General features: G+C 51.6%; 2 protein-coding genes across 4 annotated transcripts; one reads left to right on the top strand and one right to left on the bottom strand.

The window, feature by feature from the left end:
* Window positions 1–225: 225 nt before the first annotated feature.
* Window positions 226–15,533, top strand: CLSTN3 (calsyntenin 3). Of its 2 annotated transcripts, XM_040594873.1 has the most exons (18): window positions 226–403; window positions 3,235–3,357; window positions 4,300–4,495; window positions 4,974–5,182; window positions 5,477–5,626; window positions 6,279–6,464; window positions 6,933–7,202; window positions 7,498–7,610; window positions 7,690–7,852; window positions 8,953–9,009; window positions 9,807–9,964; window positions 10,147–10,295; window positions 10,767–10,993; window positions 12,065–12,235; window positions 12,793–12,938; window positions 13,070–13,205; window positions 14,531–14,748; window positions 14,833–15,533. In XM_040594873.1, the coding sequence occupies exons 1-18, from the start codon at window positions 319–321 to the stop codon at window positions 14,998–15,000; spliced, it is 2,925 nt and encodes a 974-aa protein (XP_040450807.1). In that variant the 5' UTR covers window positions 226–318; the 3' UTR covers window positions 15,001–15,533. The 2 variants fall into 2 exon arrangements, with proteins under 2 accessions (XP_040450807.1, XP_040450808.1); XM_040594874.1 differs by lacking the exon at window positions 8,953–9,009.
* A 60-nt stretch (window positions 15,534–15,593) lies between these two features.
* On the bottom strand, window positions 15,594–25,345 carry LOC121088571 (solute carrier family 25 member 36-like). 2 transcript variants are annotated; one of them, XM_040594875.1, is made up of 7 exons: window positions 25,219–25,345; window positions 19,234–19,410; window positions 18,705–18,782; window positions 18,288–18,388; window positions 17,601–17,667; window positions 17,124–17,407; window positions 15,594–17,024 (listed from the first exon to the last, which is right to left on the bottom strand). In XM_040594875.1, exons 1-7 carry the CDS (start codon window positions 25,257–25,259, stop codon window positions 16,825–16,827), a joined length of 948 nt encoding a protein of 315 aa, XP_040450809.1. In that variant the 5' UTR covers window positions 25,260–25,345; the 3' UTR covers window positions 15,594–16,824. The 2 variants fall into 2 exon arrangements, with proteins under 2 accessions (XP_040450809.1, XP_040450810.1); XM_040594876.1 differs by lacking the exon at window positions 25,219–25,345 and adding an exon at window positions 20,009–20,562.
* Between the last annotated feature and the right edge of the window lie 2,268 nt (window positions 25,346–27,613).

The following is a 27,613-nucleotide window of genomic DNA, read 5'->3' as shown; positions in this document are numbered from 1 at the left end:
ACACTGCACCTCAGCCCCGCACGGCCCGGCACCCCCGCCCCGCCCTGCACCCCCGCTCCGCAGCTCCGTCCCATCGCCTGGCCCCGCGCCGCCCCCCCCAACCCTCTCCCCCGGCCCCGCCCCGCCCGGCCCCGCCCCGCGCCCCCCCCCCCGCCGCACCTGGCGCGGCGGCCCCTCCCATTGGCTGCCGACCCCCGCGGCCCCCGCCGCGCCCGTGACGTCATGCTGCAGTGGCGGGGCGGGGCCGGGCCGGGCGCGGGCGGGTGCGGGCCGGGTGCGGGAGCGGGGCCGCGGGCCGGGCTGCAACCCGCTGCCGCCATGGGCGCCCCTCGGCCCCGCGCCGCCGTCCTGCTCCCTCTGCTCTGCCTCTGCGCCGCGCTGCCCGGCGGCGCCTCCAACAAAGGTGAGCGGCGGGCACGGCCCGGCACGGCGAGGCCCCGGGGCGGGGGGCTGAGGCGCGGTCTGCCCGCGGCGCTCCGCTCTGCCCCCCGCCCGCTGCTGCCGGGCACCCCGCGTCCCCGCCGGCTCCGGATTTTTCCGCCTCTTCGGGCTTCCGCATCCCACCGCATCTCACCCTGTCCCGCCGCATCCCACCGCACCCCACCCTGCCCCATCCCGCCGCATCCCGCTCCACCCCACTGCATCCCGCTGCGTCCCACCCCATCTCACCGCATCCCACCCTGCCCCATCCCACCGCATCCCATCCCACCCCACCGCACCCTGCCATGTCCCACCCTGTCCCACCCCACCGCACCCTGCCATGTCCCACCCTGTCCCACCGCATCCCACCCTGCCCCATCCCACTGCATCCCATCCCACCCCATCCCATCCCATTTCATCTCCCTACTTTCTCCCTTGGTCTCCTGCAGCTGCTTTTCCTCCGTTCCTCCTTCTCCTCCTAGCATTCCCCTCGTGTTTCCCCTTTCCCACCCGCTTGCCTTGCTTTTGTTTCAGTCGCCGTGGTGTGGATCCAGCTTTCCCTCCCTTGCGTGTGCACAGAGAATGTGTTGCTTCTCCAGCCACCTCCAACACACGTCCCCCACCTCCATCTTCCAATTCCTGCTCATCCATCCACAATCTGTCAATAGGAATTACGCCGTTACGCAGTAACAATGCAGGTTGCTTATATAAAACAGTATTTTATGTGCTAAATACGTAAACCCCCCCCAACCCTAACGCTACAGTTGTGACGCCCTGAATGCAGATGTTCTCTGAAGCCGCAGGGCGATGGGCAGAGCTGGTTTCCAGGCCTATGGCTGTAGAGGCAGGTGTGAGAAATTCATCTGAGGGGAGTCAGTGCGTCAATAACCCAGCAGCATGGGAGAAAGTGAGAAGATCCAGGAGGCTGGGGTCAGTGGGAATGCGGCACCGTGGGGTGCTCGCCAGGCTGTGGGGTGGGCACCGCGTTCTGCGGTGCTGGCGTTGGCAGGGGCGTTCATTTGTGTCACTCTGGTGCTGGGGCCCTGTGGCAAGGTGAGGCCCCTTGTGCTCTGGATTTTCTGTCTCTGTGAATTTACACCCTGAAACCTCTACCCACCTTTGGCAAATTATTTCAAATTGATGGGAGCTTTCTCGAAGCTGGCAGGAGTCTGTATCCTAAAAGTATTCCCCAAATGTTTTTCTAATCTCTAGGAACTCATTTCCCGAGAGATCGGGTTGGTTATTCCCAAGTTGCAGGTGGATGCAGCGAAGGATTTCTCCCTTTGCCACCAGCTTGTTACCCCAGCAACAGGGCACACCGGGCGTCTGTAGCTGTGGGCCCCCACCTCGGGGATGCACGGACCAGAGCCATTGCAGAGCGGAATCTGGTGGGGGCCGTGGAGGGCTGGGGTGAAACATGGGCACTTGCACGCGGGGAGGATTCCACCTGCATACTGAGCAGCGTGGATGTTCCTCTGGATTCACTGCGCAATGCTCTATAATCCCAATCGATAGGACGAGGGAGAAATGCCACCCCACGCTCCTTGCCGCTACGCCAGGCTGGGTCTACCCACTCTGCCCTGGTGCATCCCCGCTCTGTCCTGCCACCCTGCCCGCTGGTCCCCCACCCAGCTCCAGCCGCACCCCCGTCCCCATTTGCAGGAGTGCTTGTGGTAAGGGACGCAGTCCCTTTGGGGTCAACGCATCACACCATGCCAGTATCTTCAGAGCATACCGTGCTGCAGAAGAGGAATTTGCATACTGGGAGTAGTGCCCTTGAGGGGGGGGCTGCATCTCCTGCTCCCCATCAGCCCAAGCCATCTCTGCTCAGAGCATTGCTTGGTCGTAATAAATCTTGGTCTCCAGGGGGCTGGAGAGTGGGGGATTATCTGGGAATAGGGGTTGTAACTAGGCCATGTAATATAATCTCTGAGGCTCATTTGGCAGGGAGTGGGCATGGGGGAGGGGTTTTTAATTTGTAATGATTTTTCTTCTCTCTCCCCTCTTCTCCTCTCCTCTCCCCTTCCCCCCCACCCCCATCCCTTTATTTCTCCCTTTCCCTGCCCCGGAGCCTGTGCGATAAAGATTAATTTGCTATTTCTGGGCCTGTGACATTTTTCAGAGCCTCCTGCTGGCTGCTGCCTTCATGCCAAGCCTGGCTGGGCTCCAGCCCACGGGATTAGCAAGGAGGGGCCAAGGGAATATGGTACTCGCCATGGAGTGGGGAAGGAAGGAGCAAGGGGGCTCTCAGAGCAGGTTATTATAGGCGTAGGATGCCAGGCTGCAAGTGTACCTGAGTGCATGCGTGTGGTCCCTGGGCCTCAGTCCAGAGGGTACAAGGTGTAAGTGATAATGGCTGCGTGCAAGTCTTGCCCCCCCCGGGGACACCCCAAGGGAAGGTGTATCCTGGAACTTCTAATTATGGCTTCAATGAGCTAAAGGATTTAGTGTTTGCAACGTGTTTCCAGAATCAGGCTACTTCTGCCTCTTGATTTCATTATTTTTTTTTTAACTGCTCCAGCTTTCCTGGGCACTCAGGTGCCTCTCCACATATGTCTAGTAAGATGAGGAGTAATAAGTAATGAGGAGGCCAGAAGGAACACATTGTTTCTGATGAGATCTCCTGAAAGCCATGTAGAGTGGAACTAAAGAAAGATAACTTCTTCCTAGCCTATTGTAGACTTACTTTCAGCAAAGGTGGGGAGGTGTGGTTGTTACCTGCCACTGGTTGATATTCTGGTCTTTTTCTACTGAATCTGTCACTGATGGCTAATACATTCCTGTGCTCCATGCCTTACCTGAAACCCACCTCAGCAAACAAGCACAAACCCTGGATCGAAGCTGAGTATCAGGGCATTGTCATGGAGAACGACAACACAGTCCTGCTCAACCCACCGCTCTTTGCACTGGACAAGGACGCGCCGCTGCGCTACGCAGGTAGGTGGGCAGCAGCCCTGCAAGGCTGGCGGGCAGGGGGGGCTTCTGAAGAGGCAGAGGCAGGGACATGTTCACCGCTGGGCTGGGTTCCAGCTCTCTCCAGGAAACGATCCCCTCCAAAGCTTGCTCCAGAGGAGTTCCCCGGCCAAGCCTAGAGGTGGTTTGGGCACAGCTTGATTTAGGATGCTGTGAGCCATTTCCCTCAGGGAGAGAAACTGAGGGTGGAGCCAGCTACTTTTTGACGCAGTTCTGCTATTTCCAAAGATCACATGCACAGCTCTGTGTGTCTGTGAGCGCCAGAGAAAGCTGGTAGGGCACGCTGCGTTGGCAGGGCCGCATCCCCTCGCAGTAAGCACAACGCCCTGCAACCATGGCAGAGGCTTTGTGAGGGTTGTATTCCCGGTGCTGGCTTAGGCCGTGCTTGGAGCTTCCTCATTGCCTCTTCCCTCGGCCCTGGGAGAGGAAACGTGGTCCCTGTGAGCTGAACTTTGGGATTCAGGCCTGCCGCTCCACATGCTGCGCACATCCTGCCCGGGGGGGATGCTGAGGCACCGCGCATCCCCGTGCTCTGGCTGCCTGCAGTGTGTGGCCTCCTGCCTCCCCGGGGCATGCAGAGGAGAAGTAAGGTGCTCCCCCAGCGCTGTGCCCGCGTGGCACCAGTAACCCACCTCGAGCCTTGCCACCTCTGTCTCTCGGTGCTGGTCGGGGCTCCTGGCTGTGGGAGCGGTCCCCAGCAGAGGGCAATCCGGACCACTGACGGCACTGGGAGGTGGCCGGAGGGGCCCCTGGGAGCCACAGCCTGCTGGAAACGGTGGCACTGGGGGCAAAAGGGGAGCGTCAGCCTGGGAGGAAGAAAATATGGGAGAGGGAAGCCAGGGGGCACAAGGCACAGTCCTCAGGTCTTTTCTTTCTCCCCTTTCTCTCTGCCTTCGTGGGTGCCAGGTGAAATCTGTGGCTTCAGGATCCATGGGGCAGGGGTGCCTTTTGAAGCCGTGATCCTGGACAAAGCTACAGGCGAGGGGCTGATCCGGGCCAAGGAGCCAGTGGACTGTGAAGCACACAAGGAGCACACGTTCACCATCCAGGCTTATGACTGTGGAGAGGGACCTGATGGAGCAAATACCAAGAAATCACACAAGTAAGTCCCTGTGGTCATTGCCGCATGATACAAAATGCGATCTGACACAGAAACACAAACAAAAATTGCCGTGGAAATGCTTCCTTTAGCCAGAAGTATTTTTCCCTAGCCTTGATACTGTAACTCAACATGTTAATAAAACCCAAAGAGAAACGTTCACTGACTGAGTCATAGGAGTGACTGCACTGGAGAGGAGGGCTGGTTGGCAGCTGTGTCTAAGGACTGTTGCTGCATACGGGCAGGAGATCCTGATTACTTTATCATTTCTTTTGCTCTTCCTCTGGGGTGGGAAACCACTGCCCACATCCCTGCGTGCCAGCATTGCTGCATTGAAACCCAAGGTTTCTTTCCTTGTCCTTGCTTTTGATGGCTGGAAATCAGGCTGGTGCACTTTGGGGGAGTGACTTACACTGACATTTAGGTGGTGTAATGGCCCCTTATCAGCCGAGCAGTTCTTACTGATGACTTTCTGCATCAGGGCCACAGTGCACGTTCGAGTAAACGATGTGAACGAGTTTGCTCCTGTCTTTGTGGAAAAGCTGTATCGAGTGGCAGTGACTGAGGGAAAGCTGTACGACCGCATCTTGCGTGTGGAGGCCATTGATGGAGACTGCTCGCCACAGTACAGCCAGATCTGCTACTATGAGATTCTCACCCCCAACATTCCCTTTCTGATTGACAATGATGGTAAGAAGCATGTCACCCCCCGGCTCCTGCTCTGCTCCCTCTCCGCCAGTCCCATTTGCTGGCAGAGCTGTGCTATATGAATTTTCTAGCACTGCTGACCTGTCTCTGCTGGTGCAGAGATGCAGCAGCCATTTTGTGGGATGCTGTAGGTTGTTACAGAGTGGCAATGTGGGGGCACGACTCAACCCCTTTTTGGTTGTTTTTGTAGTGGATCAAAAATAAGTGATGTCTAGATGGAACATCTTTGAGGAAACTGTCTTTCCTCTCCCTTGATGTCTTCGCTTTGCTAACTAGGGAACATCGAGAACACAGAGAAGCTGCAGTACAGTGGGGATCATCTCTACAAATTCACGGTGACAGCCTATGACTGTGGAAAGAAGCGAGCTTCTGATGATGCAGAAGTGGAAATCCAGGTGAAACCCACCTGCAAGCCCAGCTGGCAGGGTATGACACCTCCAAACACAGCTAGGCCTTCCCTTTGCTTTTGCTGAACTGCTGCTCGGTCCTCCTCATGGCAAATGTTTGTATATAAACGTACAGATCTGTATGTCCATCTATATGGTTCGGTTCTGGCACCAGCCCATCAGTCCCATCTGAGGGGATGCAGCAGGCATCTATCTAAGTCTGTTGCAAAGTCACTGAAAGACAAACACTGGAAAATTATTCCTTGGATTACTGTGAACTATGTATTTGATAAGGCTCATAGGACTATATTCAACGTAGATTGTTATTGGGGCTGCTCATCTTGAGAATATTTGGCTTTTCCGGTGGTGTTGTACGCCTACAGGTTCACCTGTAGAATGCAGGGGAAATCCACACAACTAAATGTCTGCTCTGCTTGATAAGAAGGGTTGACAATCCAAGGAGTGATGCTCCACTGCTGCTAGCTGTAGAAAATGAGAATTTGGACTTGGTGCTTCTAGGAAATCTTCCCTTGCACTGATGCCAGCTGCGTAAAGTTGTCTTGTCAGTGTGGAAAGGGCCAAAAATCTCTGTTTCTGGGCTAGTCCATGGATGCCACTTGTGTGTGTGCCAAATGTTCTGGCCTTGGGTCCTTGGCAGGACCTAGCCCCTCTCTTTGGCTCTTCTTCATTAGGCTGGAACAAGAGGATTGAATACACACCGGGTGCAGGCAGCCTCGCACTGTTCCCCAGCATTCACCTGGAGACCTGCGACGAGCCCCTGTGGAACATCCAGGCCACGGTGGAGCTGCAGACCAACCACGTGGCCAAGGGCTGCGACCGGGATAACTACTCCGAGAAGTCACTACGCAAACTCTGTGGTGAATTGGTTCTTTCCTGGGCCGAGGGCAGCTGTGGCACAGCTAAACCATGCTCTAGGCACCCGTCCCCCGGAGGGGTTCCCAGCGGTAGCTAAGGGATTCACACAGCAGAGGTGCTAGGGGACGTGTTCCTTGCATCTGCTGTGGTCAGCAGGGCTGGGAGGGCACCTGGCTCATGTGCTGCATTGAGGGGCAGTGAGCACCCTGCCTGTGCTCCCTGTGCCTTCCTTGCTGGGAAAGCAGAGGTTTCTGTGCGTTGCCCCAGCCCACAGTCTATGGGACTTCTCTAGCACAGACAGAAAAGTCACCAACCTTCTCCAGACAGAAGGGCTATAGGCAACTCGTCCTCTCCCTGGGCTCTGGGGTGTCACAACGAGCCCTCCAGCACCCTCTTGGTCTGTTCTCCAGTTCTCAGGTTCCCTATTCTCCTGTTCTGCTGACGTTCCTGATGTCTTCCCTTCTTGGTAGGTGCTGCCTCTGGAGAGATTGACCTGCTGCCCGTGCCTGGCCCCATGGCGAACTGGACCGCGCGGCTCTCGGTGCACTACAGCCAGGACAGCAGCCTCATCTACTGGTTTAACGGCAGCCAGGCTGCCCAAGTGCCTGTGGTGAATGGGCCCAATGCCCACGAGGGGCTGAGTGACCACTTCACCCTGTCTTTGTGGATGAAGCATGCCGTGGTGCCCAGCAAAGGCAGGCGGGAAGAGGAGACAGTGATCTGCAGCACAGTGCAGAGCGGTGAGATGCTTTTCCCAGGGTGATGCTTCTGCCCACTGCCTCTGACTTGTTAGAGGGGGGTGTCCCTGCAGGGGGAGATCTCTGGTGTCCCACGGCAGGACCTGGGCAGGGGTCCCTCCTTAGGAACACAGCTTCGGGTGTCACTTCTGGGAGTGGCCGAGCCGCTGGAGCCTGCGGGGCAAGCGCCAGGCGTGCAGGCCAGCCCATGCTGCTGGGCTCTGGCTCCGAGGTGCAGGGGCGCGGTGCGTGGCCCCTCTGGGCTGTGGTGGGTGACCCCTGTGCTTGCCCCCGGCAGAGGATGGCTACTCGCATTACTCGCTGACTGTGCACGGCTGCCGGGTTGCTTTCCTCTACTGGCCACTGCTGGAAAGTGCGAGGCCTGTGAAATTCCTCTGGAAGCTCGAGCAGGTGAGGAAAGCGTCTGTCTCCTCCTGTGTCCCTCCTCTTTCTGCCCTTCGCTGACCCCTTTGGCTGCTGCGTGCCGCAGGTCTGCGATGATGAATGGCACCACTATGCCCTCAACCTGGAGTTCCCCACCGTCACGCTCTACGTGGATGGCGTCTCCTATGACCCTGCCCTCATCCACGACAATGGCCTCATCCACCCTCCACGGCAGGAGCCCTCACTCATGATCGGAGCCTGCTGGAGCGGTGAGTGCCCGCACCCTCACCCACGCGGGAAACGGAGGCATGGAGGGAGAGCCAGAAGAGGTGAAAGAACCACCACCCAACACTGAACAGTGCAAACTGCACTGCAGCCCTCTTGCCTTCTTGGCACTGATGCCAGCGTGGCTCCTTCCTTCCTCACACACCAAGCCAGCAGGCCATGGAAGCGATAGCTCAGGGACAAGCGGCACTGGCAGCTTCGTGCCCACAGCAGTAGAACATGCGATGGACGCTGCCATAGCAGGCAGTGTCAGTGCAGTTGAAACTCTGCACCTCGTTCAGGTGTTGGTGTTTCTGTCAGCGCTTTTCACTAGAAAGCAGGCGGTACTGTTTGTGCTGCCGGGTGTACTAAAGGGGATTTCTGTGTCTTGAAGGTCCATATGAAGAAATCACAAATCCTTCTGTAGAGGAATTGGGTTGGAGGACAAAGATCAAGTTAGGAGCGTAGTTAAGCCACTACCAGATTAAAACCTGTTCTGTGGAGATGTAAATCCGCATTTCCCTGGTCTTTCAGTTCTCCTGCAAGACTGAAGCAGGACAGAACTAGAAGAATCTGCCTGTCGCTTGCCTTCGCTCCAGCAGAATTTTGTAGCAAGATCAGATCTTTACTGTTGTACTGCTTCTTCCAGGTCAGGGACCCTTCCACAGCTCTGTGCTCTCGACTGGCCTTTTGCAACCAACAAATGTTAACCAGCATGGGACACCTTTGTGAAACCGTCAGTTTCAAAGGGGTGTTGAGAACGTGGCTTGTTGTGAACATGGGTAGGAGCATGTTCCATAAATGGAAATCAATTAATTCCCCAAACAGCTATCATTGGGAAAGGAGGAGAAAACAGCCCAACTACACTTTCTCCCTTGTAGCAGTTATTCACCCTGGAGTCTCACCACCCCCTCCACGGGGGCACTCTGCCCTCTTTCATGTGTGGTGGGCTGGCTTTAGGGCTGAAGGGTGCACTGCTGGGCACATGAGCCCAGACCTGATCTTTCGGACTGGCCAAGGCAGGCACTTCTACAGGCACTTGCCTGACCCTGTAACTACCCCTTCCCAATGCCTTACTGCTCGTCTGAATGCTCTCCTTTTGCAGAGGAGAAAAACAAAGAGAAAATCAAAGGAAGCGAGAACTCTACTGATGCTGTACAAGGTAGGGAGAAGAGAGAAGACGATTCTCTTCCCCTCTTCATTGTGCATGACTACCACTTCTTGCATGGTGCCTTCCTCGTGCAGCTCCCCCGCTCCCGTCCTGCCACCTCCCCCCATCTTGGGAGGAAAGCCCTTATGTGGGAGATTGGTCCTTGGCACTTTGATATCTGTGGAGCATGAGAAGGCTGATAGGAGGACTACAGCCTGCTTTGAGAGATGGAGTCTGCTTTTTGTGTCGAGAAACAGTCCTCATGCCTGATCATTAAAGTTGGTCTCTGAAGAACACAATAGCCATTAGAGACATCAGGAGATGTCACCTCATCCCTGACTGTCTATGGAACATATAGTTTCTTTTAAAAGCCCTCACAGGAAGCAGAGTAAGAAGGGGACAAGAAATTGTTTCCATCTGGCATTCAGCAGTTTTGCAGAAACTCCTCTACGCTACCCACTGTTCACTGCCCTAGTCTTCCCATTGGTCTGTCCTTCTCACCTTCCCCCATCTAGAATCCAACAAATTGTCATCTTTTTACTTCAGCATCCCCCGTCTTCTTGTCTTTGCTTTTCCATGTCCTGTGCACCCTTCTGTCTCTTTCTGTGTCCCTTAACATCTGTACGTCCCTCACACTGTTGCTTTTGTTGTCTTTGTCTTTTCCATGTCTACTTTTCCTGCCCCATGCACCCCTCTGCTTCCCTCTACCTCCCGTAACATCTGTGTGTCCCTCACACTGTTGCTTTTATTGGTTTTGCACTCTTCCTCGCTGTGTCTCTCACACCCTCCACCTCCCATGTTTCCCTCAGGAGATCCTCTGTCGATACACCACTACTTCCATGGTTACTTGGCTGGCTTCACTGTGCGCCCTGGTAGCTTGGAGAGCCGGGAGGTTATTGAATGCCTGTATGCCTGCCGTGAGGGGCTTGATTACAGTGACTTCGACAGTCTGGGCAAAGGGATGAAGGTATGCCCATCTGCCCAGCTTGCATGGGTTTCCTCCACTCTCCTCCCCAGCCTTGCTTCCCAGGACTTTGCCTGCTCCCCCACCTTGGACAACTCCCCACCTTTCTCCTTTGCATCTCTGTTAGCCTGAACTCTTGACATTTGCCAAGGAGTCCTGAGTATTTTCTTCTCTTCCACCTCTAGGTTCATGTGAACCCCTCTCAGTCCCTGCTCACCTTGGAGGGTGACGATGTGGAAACCTTCAACCACGCAATCCAGCATGTGGCCTACATGAATTCACTGCGCTTTGCTACCCCTGGGGTCCGGCCACTCAGGCTCACCACTACCGTCAAGTAAGTGGACAAAGTAGCACCTCTGGCCAAGTGTAGCCGGCAGGTCGCCTCTCTTTTGAATGGAATTGCACTCCTTCACCTTCTATTTTAATTCTAGTGGATGGTCTCGAAATGGGTTGAAGTCTTGCTGAAAACATCACATCCCGTACCCAGATAACGCTGGGTCCTGGTGTCTGTGCGGGTGGCAGAACTTCCACCTTCACTCCTGCTGTTCTGGGCACGTGGGCTGGCTTTCTCTGTGGTGTGTGAATGTGACCAAGTTACCTGAAAGCTGATGGTGTCATTCCTACCACTGCCTTTGTAGGGAAGGCATTCCTTCCCTGTCTCGCACAGCAGGTTATAGGGAAGCTTTAGGAAGACTACCAGAGAAAGGCTATTCTCTTTGCTGGCAGTAACGGGCAGGAGGTGTTCTTTCATGGTGTTGCTGGTGGAAGCTTGGGCCAACTGATGCTTTCTACTGCTCTCCTTCAGGTGTTTCAGTGAAGAGTCCTGTGTCTCCATTCCTGATGTGGAAGGTTATGTTGTGGTGCTACAGCCGGATGCCCCCCAGATCCTATTGAGTGGCAACACCCACTTTGCTCATCCTGCATCAGACTTTGAGGCTCCAGATGGGGTCCCCCTGTTCCCCAACCTCCAGATCACCTGCTCTATTTCTCACCAGGTGGAGGCCAAGAAGGATGAGAACTGGCACAGTACTGGTGAGTGGAGCACAGGGTGAGGTGTGAGAGACAAACTGGAAGGACCTACACAAGCTGCTGTCCTGCAGAGGAAGTAGAGCCCCTTGTTACACCTAAAATAGAGAGTTTAAAAGTATAGTAGCACAGCACATTGTCTATCAATATGTAGGCTAATCAGTTCTTATCCCTTTCTGCTCCTCCCTGTATTTTTTCTATCTACCGGGTTCCTTTGCCTCATTCTCTCCTCCTTTCCCAGGCTGCTTATTCCTAATCCCTTTCACATTTTACCTACATTTCCCTTTATTGAATTCAGCACGGGCTGGATGTCCTGCCTGCTACCCTCTCCACTCTTACACTTACTCAGTCTCCTGCTTCTTGCTCTCCTGCTTTCCTCATTTGTTGCATCCTCCCGTCTCCTCCTGCATCACTTATTCCCATGAATTTTCCAGTCAGTTTCCTCACACCCTATAATATCTTGTCCCTCTGTTTTTCTCCATCATTCTCAGACTATTTCCCTGCACTTTGTGCTTTACATGTCCTTTCAATTCTTTCACCTCTCCTCTGGTAATGGATTTTTTTGCTCAGTTTTCTGTTTAGCAGCTTTGCCTTTCCTCCTGTGATGGTTAAGTTGATGTTAGCCCTGCTGAAAGCAGGTAGCCGTTGAATGTGGTTGCCATTTTAAAGAAGGTACGATCTCAGCCGTGGTAACTAGCAGTCCCGAGACAGGGGAAATCTTTCAAAAGCACTCAGGGTCTGGGAACGTGTGATAGGATTGTTCCTAATTTGCACATTGTCACTGTCAACAAGAGTCCTTACAGCCAAGATGTGTTATCATGAACCAGTCTGATAATATGTTGTTCCAAAATAAAGTGACTTTATTATGTGCATAAATAATGTCGTTAGAACCAGGGGACTCCTCCAACAAGTAATTAGGCTGACAGCAATTTTACTCAAGGTCAGTGCTAGCCAGAGAAAAGTCATTAGGTATGATGTGAACATTTTTAAGTAAGTGGGTACCACTCCGAGTAACTCCTGCCTTCACTGATGGCTGGCTGGCTTTCTGGCCCTGTTTTCTTCCTGCTTGCGCTCCAGTGACAGACACCCGAATGTCAGATGAGATTGTGCACAACCTGGACGGCTGCGAGATCTCGCTGGTAGGAGACGACTTGGACCCAGAGAGGGAGTATCTGCTGCTGGATGGGGCTCTGCTGCAGCAGCGGGGCCTGGAGCTTGCGAACACCTCTGCCTACCTGGCCATCACTGGTACGTCCCTCCTGGCCACAGCTGACCGTGCCAGCGGCCCCTCCGGCAGCGCTGGGAGAAGCACGTAGCCCGACGTTAGTGATGCATTGGTGTACTTTGCGAGCCTCTGCGATGTAACCGTCTGTCAAATTCCTGGCTTTGGGAAGTCCCATGCCATTTTCTTGGGAACAGGGCTGCTCGTCCAGCACATGGTGCTAGGGCATGGTGTCCGAGCCCTCACCCAGGCTTGTGTCACCCCTCCCGACTTACTCCCTGGGGTCTGGTGGTCTTGGGTGCCAGCGGCAGTTTACAGGACACAACTGGGGGACGGCACTCTCCAGAACTTAACAGGGCTGTTGCTCTTAATCCTTCCTTCCCTGCGCCTTGTTTAGCAATGCAAGCAGGGATTTCATCAGGCCCTTTGCAGCCAGCTCCATTTCTGCTCCCTTCCTAAAATTAATGAACCCAACATTGCCTTGGATTCCTCTGTAGCTCCTGGTTGCTATGAGGTTACGATGCCAGATGACTCTGGAGCAGGAGCTTCCTCACCCCACACCAACTCTCTCTTCTTGTCTCAGGCGTGGAGAGCATTGCAGTTTATGAGGAAATACTACGCCAGGTCTCGTACCACATCAGCCATGGTGCTGCTCTTTATGAAAGGAAGTTTCACCTGTCCTGCACTGAGATGAACGGACGCTACTCCAGCAATGAGTTTACTGTTGAGGTACAAGAGCAAGACCTGCACATATGTGTACTTGTGCATGCATGGAGAGGACATGGTGGACGGGAACATGCACTGTGTGGAGTGTACCATGAACACAGGGCTGAGTCTCTCTTTGTCTGGTCTTTCTGCAGGTGAACGTCCTCCACAACATGAACCGAGCTGCTCACCCTAACCATATTCTGAGTTCCCAGCAGTTCATGCACCAAGGCCAACGTTTACCCCCGGAGTTATCTGGGCACACTTTGGCAAGCACCCATAATAACCCAAGTACGTGACGCTATCTTTTGAGTTTATTCCTTTAGGTCAGGGTGCCAATTTTCTGATATCCTGGTAGAACCCACAGCAGAGGATTCCTTTCAGGCTCCCTGTACCCATGTTATTGAGTTCTCATCCTACTGCCCTGTCCCACTCGCCATTAGCGAACGACCTGCACTCTTGTGTCAAATTGTGTTTTAGAGCTTGGTACAACAATCCTCCTTTTTTGGTGTGTTGCTTTCTTGATGTAGAAGCAGTCTGAAATCTACACCTGAGAAGGTCTAAAAATAACAACCGTAAGCTGGTACGGTTTCATCCTGCACCTTGCAAAGGTGCTATGCAGGCTTGGGTAACATAATTTCAGAAAGAAGCTTCAAGAGCAGGAGAGAAACAAGAGAAACAAGACTGCCACCATCTTTAAAGAAAAAAGAAAAAAAGAGATGGGACTGGGTGGTGGGCAGCAAGGCAGGTAAATGTAGGGGACGGCACCACACAGACAAAAGGAGGATTCTTGCCCCTGAAACAGAGGAGAGAGAAGCCTGAAAGCTAGAGCTGAGCCTTGTTGGTCTGTGCTGGCAGCCCTGTGCCACAAGCATCGCGGGGCCGGCCGGCATGTGCTGGGCCAGCACCAGCCCAGCCTTTGCCGCTCCAGCCCTGCCCCATTGTGTAGGAGAAGGAAGAGCTGCCCCTGTGGCCCCCAGCAGCCCCAGCCGAACCCACGGGGGGCCTGGGTCGGTTCTGCAGGGAAGGGGGGTGTCTGGAGAGGCGAGGCTCAGCCTGCAGGCCTAGAGCAAAGGGGTGGGAGTTGCGTAGGGCTCTTGGATGAATCTCAAGTTTTTTCCTGTGGAGAAACCAGGCTTTGACCATGGCATTAAGTAGATGGCCACCATAGCCCTCACCTCTGCCCCTGCTCAGACTTCTTTTGGCTCCCTTCTTTCTCTGGTGCTTGCACAGAAATCACACCCTCAAAAAGCATCCAAGTGCCCTTAGGGGCTCGCCCCAGCATGTTTCTCCCTCCCAGGAGGGGCATACAGATGGCTGCTGTGCAGCGTATATCGGTGAGCTCTGTAGATAAAAGATGTGCAGTCTACAGGCCAGGATGGCACCAGAGGACACCCGAATGTAGGCATCTTGGAAAACCATGCAGGCCTCAGGCGAAGATGCAGCAGCTGAAGGCGGGAACTGCCTGTGCTCAGGGGAGCAGGAAAGTCAGGATATGTTCCTGCCTAGACCAGAAACTCCAGGCTCCATCCTGGAACCCCAGCTCCTGGTCAGGTTGGAAATGCATGTTACTGTGACAGACTCTAACCATGTCTTCTCATTTTCTTTCTCCAAAGTGGTCCCCAGTGCTGCCACTGTCATCATTGTGGTGTGTGTGGGTTTTCTGGCACTCATGGTGATCCTTGGCATCCTGCGCATCCATTCCCTCCACCGGCGGGGAGCAGGCCAAGAGGTTCCTGGGGCTGCCGAGGTTGGGCACATGAGCACTGGAGGCAAAGAGAGCGACATGTTCTGGGACGACTCAGCCCTCACCATCATAGTCAACCCCATGGAGGTGAGGAGCAGCCACTGTGTCTGGGGCTGGGCTGGCAGCTAGGTGGCCAGATCCTTCCCCTTACCCCATGTCTCACCACCCCAGTCCTACCAGAGCTGCCAGGAGAGAGCAGCAGAAAGCGGCGAAGGCAGAGCTAGCAAGGGCACGGAGGATGAAGATGACAGCACCGACTCGGAGACACCCGACTCCCCAGACAGCAATGACATGGATGACCGACACATCGGCAAAAGCGACGGCTCTCACCGCTACTAGGAGCTTTAAAACACCAGTCCAAGGGATCCCCCAGAAACATGGCTGGAAGGAAGAGGTGTCTAACTTCTTCCTTCCCCCACCGTGTACACATGCGCTCCTCCCCCAATCATCATTTCTGCCTCCCATGTTCCTTCGTCTTCTGCCATTCCCATTGTGGACCTCCCCCACATTATTGACCCCCCATCTGGCTCTCTAGAAACATGTGTTAGGGCACTTGCACATGACAGTGGCACAGGTCAAACTGCGATGAGGAAGGAGGGGCTTGGAAAGAACAGGAATTTGGATGGAGGAGCCAGCCATAGGGCTCAGAGTGGGGTCTCACAACCCTCCCCAGATATTATATATATATATTGTATATTTTTTCAATGTTGTCGTTTGAGGTTTATTCTCGTTTCATGCAAAAAAAACCCGAACCCAAACCACTGCAGCTTGTGTCGCTTTGTAAAATTGTCGATACTCCTAAACTAAATGAATGAAGGCAAGAAGGATGAGGAAACAAAGTGGATTTTAAAATAAATGGATTTCAAATAAAATGTTCAGGGCTTCTGCAGTTTTTCACTACAAGCAGGGAAAGAAAAAGGCAGCAGAGCCTCTAACGTGAGACTGGAGATTGTCCGGAACATGTATTTACTGAAATTACTGCCTTATCTTGGGGAAGGGTTACATTCTTTAGCGTATGTGTTGGAACAAGAAAAACACATCACCCCTGACCTCCTGCCTTTTTGAGAGTCAAAATACTCTTTGTAAACACAGGTAGCCTTCCCCAGGACACAGGGCTAGGAACCCAGAGAGGAACAGAAGGCATCCTAGCCTGTCCCAGGCAAGTGCAACGCATGCAGCAAACTGAATTCTTGATTGCAGAAGAAAAGTAAGGCTCTTTCCATACACTTAGTGTAACATCAGTAGAAACAGGCCAAATACTCAGCCTCATCCATCTTTTTACCCAATCCACTTTCTTTACCAGCATAAAAGAATATTTTTCACACCAGGGGTTCCAGCTTGTAGCAGAACAGTCCCAGCACTTCTGAGGGAAGGAGGTGTCCTCTTTCTCTTGGGAACGGAGGAGACGAAGGCACAATAGGTATTGGCAAAGCACAGCTATGAGCCCAGTAGCATGATTTGTTAGGGTAGTGCTTCATAGCAGGTTGTGCTTCTTTGCTTCATCAACTTGGTCTGGTTATTCAGACCCTGCAAGGCTGCCAGCTGCCTGACTTGTCTCGGGGCAACAATGGATTACATTAAGGACCAAAGGGCAGATTCTGCAATAGGACATTTGGTAGCAGCAAGGTTGAGAAATCTTCCTCAGGGGCAGGACAGTAGCACAGTAGGCGAGAATGGAAGAGCCCCTCTCTGAGGGCATGAAAGGTTTCAGCGCAAGGTCTCTGCTTGCTGCAGTTCTCTCAGATGTCTCGGCTCTAGCCTGCCTTCATGTCCAACTGTGCCCACATACGGTTGTTGCCGAGTCCAAAAGAAGTGAACATGCTGAGGCTGTCTAAGATATTCTTATGATTTCTCCTTTGTCTCCTTCCCAGTAAGTTCCATGCCCTTTTTTCATTCAAGGAGCTTAAGGCAGGAACTGTCAACCCACTGCCCTAACATCCTGAAACACTGGAATAATTCAAGTCTCCGGAAAGAAGAATGGGTACACTGTGCACATTGGAGCCAAAAACATTGCACAAAATAGTCTTATGTCCTGAGGATGCTACGCCTGACCCAGTTCTGATAGCTATCTGATAAAAAGCACCACCTCTTGGAGCACTGAAAAAACCAAGTCTCAGGACCATGAGGTCCCTACAGCAGCCTCAGCCAGGTGCTACAGCATGCTTATGAGGTGGAAGAGGCCAAGCGTACGATGAGTTCATAGGTAGCCATCATGATAGCTGTGTTTGGGATCTGGCGGATCAAATGAGCCAGGAGCCCTCGGTATAAAGCCAAGGGTCCCTCTTCATGGACCACAAGCTGCAGAGTCTGTATAAAGGAACGGTATCGTGACCCTTCTTCTCGCAACCGTGTCCGAATGACCTCTGCAGAGACAAAAAGGGAAGTGATATTAGCAGGTTGATCACACAGGTGCAGCATCTCCCATTGAGGGGAACATGAGCAAGGAGAGTGGACCCACTCACCATGTGGATATGCAATGCATGAAGCACATGTTTTGGAGACAGCAGCAGCTCCCATTAGTCCAAAGAAATCATGGCTGTTTGATGACAGTGTGAGCGGCGGGGAAAGGGAATGATGGCTGTTTCTCAGCTGCTGTTTCAGTGCTTCATAGATGACAAAGTGTATGATGGTCTCTGACACTCCAGCATAGGAGGCAGTGATACCACGGTAAAACCCACAAAGGCCTTCAGTGTGGTACACGTGCATGGCACATTGGAGGGCATTGCTGGCCATCTCCCCCTTCGCCCTGTAAAGAGGAAGAAGGGTTAGAACGGCATACTGCTCCGCTGACCTAAAAGACTGCTGTGAACGCATCTCTATGGCTCTGCATACCTTGAAGACCTATGTTCTGATGGCAAGTCACAGACCCTTACCCAAGCCCACCCCCAAGCTGGTCCAGATTTGACACAGAGTGGCTCTGCATTGCTCACCTGCCTTACCTGGCTTCCAGCTGCATCCTGGTTTTCACTAACCAGATAGGGTTGGTGAGCGTGGCAGAAGTAATGCCTGGAGAAGATGAAGAGAACCATGAGCACCAGGATCATGCTGGCAGTTTATGAGGAGGTGCTGATCTATCAGCTCTCTGAATTCTGCTTGGCAAACCTCAGGCATTTGCAATTTGAGAATGACCTTGAGCTCCCATGGGAGAAGAGACATTTAGGGCAGACTATCTGATTCTCCTCCTCCCCCATTCCAAGCTTTTGCCTGGTGGTAATTAGCTCCCCTGCCTCCAACCATAACCCTGCTACAGGCCCTGGCATTGCAGGAAAAAACAGGCTAAACATGCAAGAGTGGAAGTTCTTTGTTAGGGAACCAGGGTGCATAAAGAGAAATGATTCTGTGAGTGGTCTAAATTACACACTGCCTTCTCCCTCCCACACCTGAATAGAGCTCTTTTCCCAATAGCTGCTGAAGGGTGTGAAGACTAGATCCTTGACTTGAAGACATGAGCCTAAGAAGAACAAAGAGTGAGAAAACATTTTGATTACACAAGGAACTCACTACTACAGGTGTGGAGGGAGAAAAATGTCAGAAGAGAGAGCAGGACTGATGGGGAAGGAATGGAACCATTTACACTTATGGACAGAAGGACCCCTTGGCTCCAATTTGAGAAAAAAGAGGCTCACCTGCACTGGCTGCTGCTAGCATGTGTACTTTCTTGGACTCTGGCACAAGGACAGCATTGAGCTTCTCCTTAACACCAGAATAGGCAGCAAAATATATAGCCCTGTTTGGAAAGAAATGCAAAGAGGTTACAGCTCACCTGTGAGGAGCAGAGACAACACTGCTGTGGGGTCTCACTCCAACTTTTCTTACTCCCAACACAGGTCTGTCTCATGTGATATCAGGTACCATTTATGCTAAGCCTACAGCAATCATCTTATCTTACAACTATGATCAGAAGGTCCAGAAAATACGTGCGTGAAGGAGTTCTGTTTCACAATGATCACAAGGCCCAGACCGCTTTCAGAATGTGGAGCAATAGCTGTCACGGAGCTCCTTTAAAGAGTGATCAGCATCTGTCCTCAGGGAGCAGCACTCACCGGGAAGGAGCAACGCCAACAAGGTTTGGACCCAAACCTCGGAACAGGGATCGCATGCCTTCCTTCTCAAGGATGGCCCTACGGAAGGAAATGAACAGAGGAATCAGCAGAATAACTAAGCTGGGGGCTCTCCCATTCCTCTTCATTCTTCAGTAACTCTTGTAACATCCTCTCCTCACTTTCCATGTTATCCTTTTTCTGCCCTACTCTCATTTTCTCTCCAGCCACTTGTCGCTCCTTCAGTTGATTCCTATTCTTGCCGACACCATCAGTCTGGGTCTGATCAAACCACTAGCTGAGACATTTCTCAGTCCCAAAAGCTGCTTTGCAGACTCAGAGTTCAAAGCACAGGTCAGCTGTGAGAAGCAGATGTACCTGTTCTTTGATGAAACTTCCTACTGCACTTGTGGTTTCCAGAGCCTTAGCTCAAACCTACTTCCAGCTCTCTTGCTCCCCCCACTCCCCTCTCCCTGGTGGCCAGACCTTCACCTCCCTGGCGCTGACATGCACACTGCCCTGTCCTACTCACCGCAGCAGCTTGAGCACTCCAGGAGCCGGTGGGTTGGGGTTCGTCAGCCTCACGCTCACCTCCGGCAGCTGGAGCTCCGAGAGGCACAGAGGCCGCAGGCCCAGCCGGGATGACTGCAGACGTGTCTTCACCACCTCCAGGGGACAGGTCAGGATGGCTCCAGCTGTGCCACCACATCTAGGGCATAACAGCACACATAAAAAAGACCCCTGTGCATGAACAGGGCAATAATTTTAACCCTGCAAGTCCACCACCTCTCCCCTCTAGGAGAGGTCAGGTCCCCCAGCCTGCGTCACACATGGCCTCCTGCTCTGACACCGATTAACGCAGCAGTGGCTTGGCTTGGGACACCTGGCAGCCTCACTCCGAAACCTCACTCAGTATTTCACTCAAACAGTCCCAAGTCCATAGGAGCTCAGCAGTCCCTCAGCTCAAAGCTGCTGATCTTTGCATTCAGAATTTCCCAGAGCAAACATTGCTGCTGCCTGACCTGGCTGCAATGCCTTCTGCTGAGATCACCAGGCACCGTGCCCCACACCTCCCCACAGCAGCACTGGCTCAGGGCCGGGCAGCACAAAACTCTTCCCCCCCCCCCCCCCCCCCCCCCCGTCTGCGCCACCCACCATCCGATCCGCCCCACGTCGGCAAGGCCCTGTACGCAAGATCTGTGTCACCCCTGGCCTGGCTTGCCTAATGAAAGAGGAGCCCGGCCTTCAGCAGAAAGAAATTATTTTTGGAACTCATGAACCATCACCACCAGTCAGCCCAGTCACACCTCAGTAACACAGAAAGGACACGCATCCCCTTTTTCCCTTTCTGCCAGCCAGCGACAAGTCAGAACTGAAACGTTCGGTTCTCGGCTTCTGCCCCTTCAGAGCCTCCAGCTGATGGCTCTGTTCTTCTGGAGGATGCTCACCACCGGAGAGATGGTCTGAGGTGCATTTGCACACAAAGCCGTGCCAGGGGCTTCGACGGACAGTGTTCATATCTGCCACAGCCAAACGCACTGTGTTCCACAACAGGCGGAGGCTTTAAAAAAAGCTCCCTCTGCTCCAAGGAAAGAAAAGCCAGCCAAAGAACTGCAAGGTGTCAGAGAAGAATCAAGTGTATCAACAGAATGGCATATGACGGTACAGGACGGGCAATGGCCAGAGTGCTGAAGGATTCTTTTGAAAGTCTGTACAGCTCAGTGCACACAGAACATTGCTCTCACAGCCTCTGCTCCTAGGGCTTCGCGTATTACTGCCGGCAGGTTAGGGAGAAAAAAAACAAAAGAAGAAACAAAGAGAGAAGAATCAAAGTAGAAACATAAACCAAAAAGAAACAAAAAGAAAGAAAAAAGAAACAAGAAGCAAAGTAGAAACATAGAAAGAAACAAAGTAGAAACATGAAAAGAAACAAAGTAGAAACATAGAAAGAAACAAAGTAGAAACATAGAAAGAAACAAAGTAGAAACATAGAAAGAAACAAAGTAGAAACATAGAAAGAAACAAAGTAGAAACATAGAAAGAAACAAAGTAGAAACATAGAAAGAAACAAAGTAGAAACATAGAAAGAAACAAAGTAGAAACATAGAAAGAAACAAAGTAGAAACATAGAAAGAAACAAAGTAGAAACATAGAAAGAAACAAAGTAGAAACATAGAAAGAAACAAAGTAGAAACATAGAAAGAAACAAAGTAGAAACATAGAAAGAAACAAAGTAGAAACATAGAAAGAAACAAAGTAGAAACATAGAAAGAAACAAAGTAGAAACATAAAAAGAAACAAAGTAGAAACATAAAAAGAAACAAAGTAGAAACATAAAAAGAAACAAAGTAGAAACATAAAAAGAAACAAAGTAGAAACATAAAAAGAAACAAAGTAGAAACAAGTAGCGCTCCCAGTATCTAAAAGCTGAGCAAACGCTACAACAGGACATTTAGAGAAGCAATTTCTTGGTAGCCTAAAGATTCTTTTCTCTCTCTCAGTGCATAAGCAGACACAGCTTTATGTAATGTCTTCATAATATCTCATTTCTTCAAGAAGCCCCTACCCGAGCCTGGTCAGGATATGAAGTTGAACCCACACCTCCAGTATAAGTAACAGTTTCCTGAGTTCAAGTTCCTCAGGCTACTGATATGTATAGAAAATAGATAAGAATTTTAAAAGCAGTAAGAAGAGTTAAAGAAATTGTTACTCCTTAGTGTGGTGGCCACTTACTCAGCAGTAAGAGCATCCGAGGTGAAGGGGGACCTCTGAGCCACTATGGCTCAATGGCGGGACTAAGGAAGATTTTTCGGGGAGCGAAGAACACTGACTAAGGAAAGCTAAGGAAATAAGGCACAGCAGTTGTTCAAAGCTAGAAGAAATCTAAACTATGATGCATTATTACACGCTACATGATGATACAGCTGCTCACAATGCATGAAAGGCATAGGTCTCCAAAATCTTCTGTTTCAGGAGAAATGGAAAATTATGTACTCTCGTCACAAAGAAATGAACTTTTTTCAGTCCAATACTAAGGAAGGCAAAATTGAACAAAATTTAGTCAGAGGAAATATTTTAAAAATCAGCAGGCACAAAACCGGCTAAAAATAGCTGACTGGGGAGACGTCATACCTATAGATTTAAATGTTTAAGAAATGTTAGGAGACTGGGGAAATATACTAGCTTAGAAGAGTTCTAATGTCTATCAGGACTAAAAAAAAAATGTGTATTTGTAGTAATTTATGCTGCTAAGGTTATATGATTATATGACCTGAGATTCATGACAGAAGAGAATTATGGAATCAGATCACTATAGACTTAAGAGACACTTTGTATTAATCAGTGTTTGTCAGGGAGCTACGTTGATTTTGCTTTTTAACAGAACTTAAACAAAAGGTGGATTCACAAAAGCAACTACAAAGATGTAACATACTTCAGTTTTGCAAAAAAAAAATAAGCTTGGTATCTCATAAAAGCACGCTTAGAGCCTTAGCACTCTGTCTACAGCAGAGATGCTGAATGGCTTCAAATCAGAGCACAAAATCTCAAAAAGAAGAAGAAGAAGAAAAAAAAAATTAGCCCCACTTTTTTCCTGCCCTGAAACCAGTTGTCAGCAGTGGTCCAGCAAGAGTCCAGGAAAATCACTTCAAACCAGACCTAACAATTTTCAGGTTTTCCACTAACAGACAGGAGGTAATGTTTTACTCTTGATAAAATCCATGGATGTCAAAGATTGTCACACTACTGAGCCAAGCCGTGATGACTGGCAAGTAACAAATATCCACATGGAACTGAGCAGTCACCAAGGGTACTTACACTGGGCTTAAACAGACTGGTTTAACAAAAGCAACCCCCTGACTGAAGCCGTTACTCCAGAAGCAGAAACAAAAGCAATTCCTGCAGAATACGATGAAGAGCAGCAGCAGACAACCAGTACGTGTGCTCCCAGAGAAAAGCAGCAGCAAAAAGAGCTAATTGAAGAAGGCAGGTAATTTCACCTCAGAAAACAGTACTTGCCTCTAAATCGCGCTTTCACATTTTAAAAGGAAAACTGTAAAGTTTGAAGTGGCAGAAAAAGTGGATTAGTTGAGAGAAACACAAAAAATGCCATTAGCATTTTTTCAATGATCTAAAAAGGGTATGAGAACATACACTGAGGCAACACGGTGTCCTCATTTCAGCTGGAAGAGAGTTAATCTTCTTCCTAGGAGCTGGTGCAGTGCTGTGGTTTGGGTTAGGTATGAGAATAATGTTGATAACGCACTGATGTTTTAGTTGTTGCTAAGTTGCGCTTACCCAGCCTAAATCAAGGACTTTTCAGCTCCCATGCCCTGCCTCTCAGGAGGTGCACAAGAAGCTGTGAGGGAGCATAACCAGGACAGCTGACCCCAACTAGCCAAAGGGCTATTCCCTATTCCATACCATAGAACGCCACGCTCTGTATATTGGCTGGGGGGGGGGGGAATTGCTGCTCGGGGACTGCCATCGGTCAGTCGGTGAGGAGCAACCGTATTGTGCATCCCTTATCTTCCTTGGGGTTTATTTCTTTCCCTCTTTTTGTTGTCTCCTTTTTCATTACAATTATATTATCATAATCATCATTATTTCAATTACTAAACCTTTCTTATTTCAACCCACGGGTTTCACTTTCTTTTTGGTTTTCCTCCCTACCCCACTGGGGCAGGGGGGCTGAGTAAGCAGCTGCATGGTACTTAGTTACCAGTTGTGTTTAAAACATGACACAAGGTTTACTGGTAATTCCCATTTTAGCCCGCCCTTAGGCTATCCAAAAATTGAAATGGCTTGAAGATATTAATTTAAAAATAACAATGACAGGTCAGACAGTTCAGCAGTTAAACCAGGATTCTGCCTAGGACACAGGCAAATAAAGACCACCTGCCGAAGAGTAGGAGAAATACTCATCTCCAAAATACTGTCCCAGCTTCCACAATTTTCAGCTCAGGGACTTCCTCAGCCAGAAATGCTGCACTGCATTTAATAGCCTTCAACACATTCATTTCATTAATCTTTTTAAAATGCTTTCTGGGCACATAAAAAGCTTTTATCCTCTAATATCCTCTGGCCAGGAGTCCCACAGTTTAACTGCACGTTGTGTTAAGAGTTATGTTCTTGCATTAGTTTTGAACAAACCTCTCACAAGTTTCATTTGATGGTCCCCAGTTTTCCTCCTAGGAGAGAAAGTGAACAACCATTCCTTTGTGAGATCTGTTCCATTAGGTAAAACGATATTATTAACTATACACTGCAGCAATACCAAAACTTCTTATTTGTCTCTTGGGTTTTGATTAACTGTAATTCAAGGATTATTGCTCAGTGAGCGAGGGCAGGATACAGACTGACAAAGCTCCCACCAGCAATGCTCCTGTTGCTAGCCAAACTCATAGTTTTTCAGGAAGGAAAGTGGAAAGCAAGGATGAGGAAAAGCTTAAGAAGAATAGTAAGAAATATGAAAAAATATATTAAGAAAGGCTAAGATGCAGTGCCTATATAGTTCAAAGGTTAAATTAATGGAAGAGAGTAAGATACGTAAAATAAAACTGCAAATAGAGAGGGCAGGGACATGTAAGCAAAGATCCACACAGCACAACCACCATCAGCTGCAAAACCCCAGAAATCTACTAATTAGGAGCAATTAAACGATGTGCTTTATTGCACATGCTATACCGGACCTCGGTGCCAAGCAGACTCCAACAGCCTGCGGGAGTTGGGAAGGGACCAGGTGCTGCCTGGGCAGGGCAGGCCCGGCGTGGCTCAGCAGAGCCCGGAGGACACAGTGTCTTCTGCTTTAGGACATCCTGAACCTACGGCTCATTAAAGACTTAAACGACAAACGTTTCTTAATGCGAGGCAGGGTGAAGCGCCACGTGAGCCGGACTCGCTCAAGGGCACGCTGCGGATCGGGGGCGCCGCTGGGACCCGCGGCCCAGGGCCCGCCGCGCACAGCCGGGGGGGCGGGCGGGGGTCTCGGCCGGGCGGGGTGGGGGGGCCGGCCGCCCTCCCGAAGGCGGATGCTCTGCTCTGCACGCTGCTCTAGACCCCTCGGCACCCCCCACAGCCCCCCTCCGCACCCCGCTCCCCCCCGCCCCCAGCTCGGGCCGGCTGTCAGGCCGGGCAAGGGCCCCGACTCGCCGGGGGGCTCCCCCCCGCCCCAGGCCGCCGGGCCACGCCTGCGGCCGGGCCGTCCCTGCGGCTGGCGCCGCCGCGCTTGCCCCGGCCCGGCGAAGAAGGCGCGGGTGGCGCCGCGGGGCCCCGGCGGTGCCTGGCTGAGGGCCGGCCGGGCCCCCCGCTCCAGGCCGGGCGGGCAGCGCTGGGGCGGGCGGGCCGCGGCCGGTGGGAGGGAGCCCGGCCCGCCGGCGGGCGGGGAGAGGGGCGCAGGCCCGGCGCTCCCCGGGGGGCCGCCGCAGCCGCGTGGCTCGGGCCGGCCCGGCGAGGAGGACGGCCCTGGGGCCCACGCCGGCCGTGCGTCCCGGGGCAGGGCCCCGCGGCGGCCACTCACCCTCCGGCGAGCAGGTGGAGCAGGGTGCTGTGCTGCGGCATGGCCCGGCGCTCTGCCTGGGCGGCCTGCCTCCGCTCCCCGCCGGGCCTGCCCCACGCCGGGCCGCCTCCCCGCCTCCGCTCCCCGCCGGGCCTGCCCCACGCCGGGCCGCCTCCCCGCCTCCGCTCCCCGCCTCCCCTCCGGGCCGCGCCTGCCCCACGCCGGGCCGCCTCCCCGCCTCCGCTCCCCGCCTCCGCTCCCCGCCGGGCCGCCCCCACCCCCCCTCCAACAGGCACACACCGAGCGGGCTGTATGGCCGGAAGGACAGCCTGTAGGTCAGCTGAAATAAGCTGTCAGATCAGCTCTGTGCTACTGTAGCTTCAGTCACTGCACCAAGTGACACTGGGCTGAGTGTCCCATTTGGGTACCATTCTGCGACAGAACAAGCAAACATGGGAGAGTGAACCCACAGAGGGGAGCAACTTGCCTGCAACAGCCAGGCAGGAGGGCTGGAAAACCTGTGTGTGTGCTCTGGGGAAGGGGCAACTGAGGGAGATGTGGCAACTGACTTCAAGTGTGAAAAAAGATACTTCAAAGGGGAAATTAATAATTACCTTACCTGTGGTGGAGAAGAAAAGAACTATCAGCCCACCAGTAGTGCTTGTCAGCGAGGGGAAGACCAGTGAAAGGATTGGCCTTCTGGTCAGTGTAATGGAAAATTGACCAAAGATACCAAAAAGTTGCGAGTATTTTTCACTTGCCTTTGCTGTGACGGTGGATGGGTGAATACCTTAAATAGCACCAATGACAAGTGGGTAAAAATCATTCCAGATTTCGAAGCACTTAGGGAAAGTCAATGCTTTCAGACCAGCTAGGCTTGATGAAATTAATTCTATCATGGCTGGAGAACTCGCTGACCCAACGTCAGGCCCACCAGCAGTAATCTTTGAGAACTCTAGAGAATGGAGAGTTTCAGAAGACTGGAAAAGGCCAAACATATTGGCTATTAAAAAAAAAAAAAAAAAAAAAAAGAAAGAAAGAAAGAAAGGATCTGAGGAATTACTGGCCAGCCATCATTACTTTATTGCCTGTGATACTGGAACGAATAAACATTCAGTAGACAACCCACATCTTCCATATGCTGAAAAAAGAGTCAAACCAATCTTTCCCAGCAGGCTAACAGGCCTGGTGCATGAGGATGTAACAAAAGATGTCACATATTTTGCCTTCAGTAAGGATTTTTATTCTGTTTCCTCTGACAGTCTTACGAACAAGCTATGAAACATGGGAAACTGGAGCTACTGAAATCGCTGTTAGGAGAGTGTGATGCTGATTAGAAAACTCCAAGGTTGGTTTTCAGTGCTATGCTCTCTATTTGAAGAAAAGTAACAGGAAGGAATCCTGCAGAGATCTGTTCTCAGTGTGGTGCTAATAGTTTATTCAGTGATTTATACAGTGGAAAGTGTGCTTATTAAATTTGCAGGCAACGCTAACCTGCAGTTGGGGTTGCAATGTGTTTGGAAGACAGGATTAGTATTCAAATGATCTTGATCTAAGGGAGAAGTGGCCTGAAAGAGCAGAACACCATTTAATACAAGCAAGTGCAAAGTTCTGTGCTTAGAAAGAAATCATGGATTTTGCAAAGTCAGAACGGGAATAGCCAGGCAGAGACCTCCATTTGTCACTGGTCCCTCTTAGGCCAGGACCTTCAGCAGAGTACTGGCCACCATCACACCAGGCTGGCTGAAGGGTGCAGAGCCTGGAACAATCTTTTTGGGAACTGTTCAATGTGCTTTTCTCACCTGTCCAAGAGTTATTGAGGCCCTCTGGTATTTCAGTTCTCACTGCCAAAATATTTACGCTTCACATGCAAGGGTCCACTGACTTTGCTCCCTTTCCTGATGACTTTAGATCAGATCCTTTGCTTTCTACCTGGAAACAGAAATATTTGTGGCCTCAGGAGGATACTTAACCACCAGGAGCTACAGCTGTGGTTGTCTTGGATGCTCTGCCACCACTGCCACCTCTGATGCCTTTAGTTGCATCACAGCCTTTCGGGACTTTGGGAGTGTAAGGGATAAATGGGGCCATCCAGCTTTTCCTTCTGCCTCCTTTGCTCTGGGTCTAAGACCTTTCTAAGTCTCACTCTACAAGGTCTCTTTCTGTACCTTCAGGTGAAGGGGCACCCATGCCTCACTCTGAAGCAATGGCAAACTGACTGTGCCATGGAAGATGCTTTCTGAAGGCCTTCTACAGGCTGTCTTCAGGCTGGTGTGAGCCATACCATGACATTTTCAGTAGATCAAAGGATTGCTTAATGTTTGAATGGTTCAATGACGAGCGCTGCTTTGCAAGAATCTTGGCAAGCCTAAAGGCAGCCAAGGGTCAAGGAAAGGCGCTGTCTTCCCAGGAGAAA

The sequence above is a fragment of the Falco naumanni genome, chromosome 5 (genome assembly GCF_017639655.2).
Source record: "Falco naumanni isolate bFalNau1 chromosome 5, bFalNau1.pat, whole genome shotgun sequence".
Classification (NCBI taxonomy): domain Eukaryota; kingdom Metazoa; phylum Chordata; class Aves; order Falconiformes; family Falconidae; genus Falco; species Falco naumanni.
Note: the sequence above shows the minus strand (reverse complement) of the source record. Positions and strands in the feature narration are given on the sequence as shown.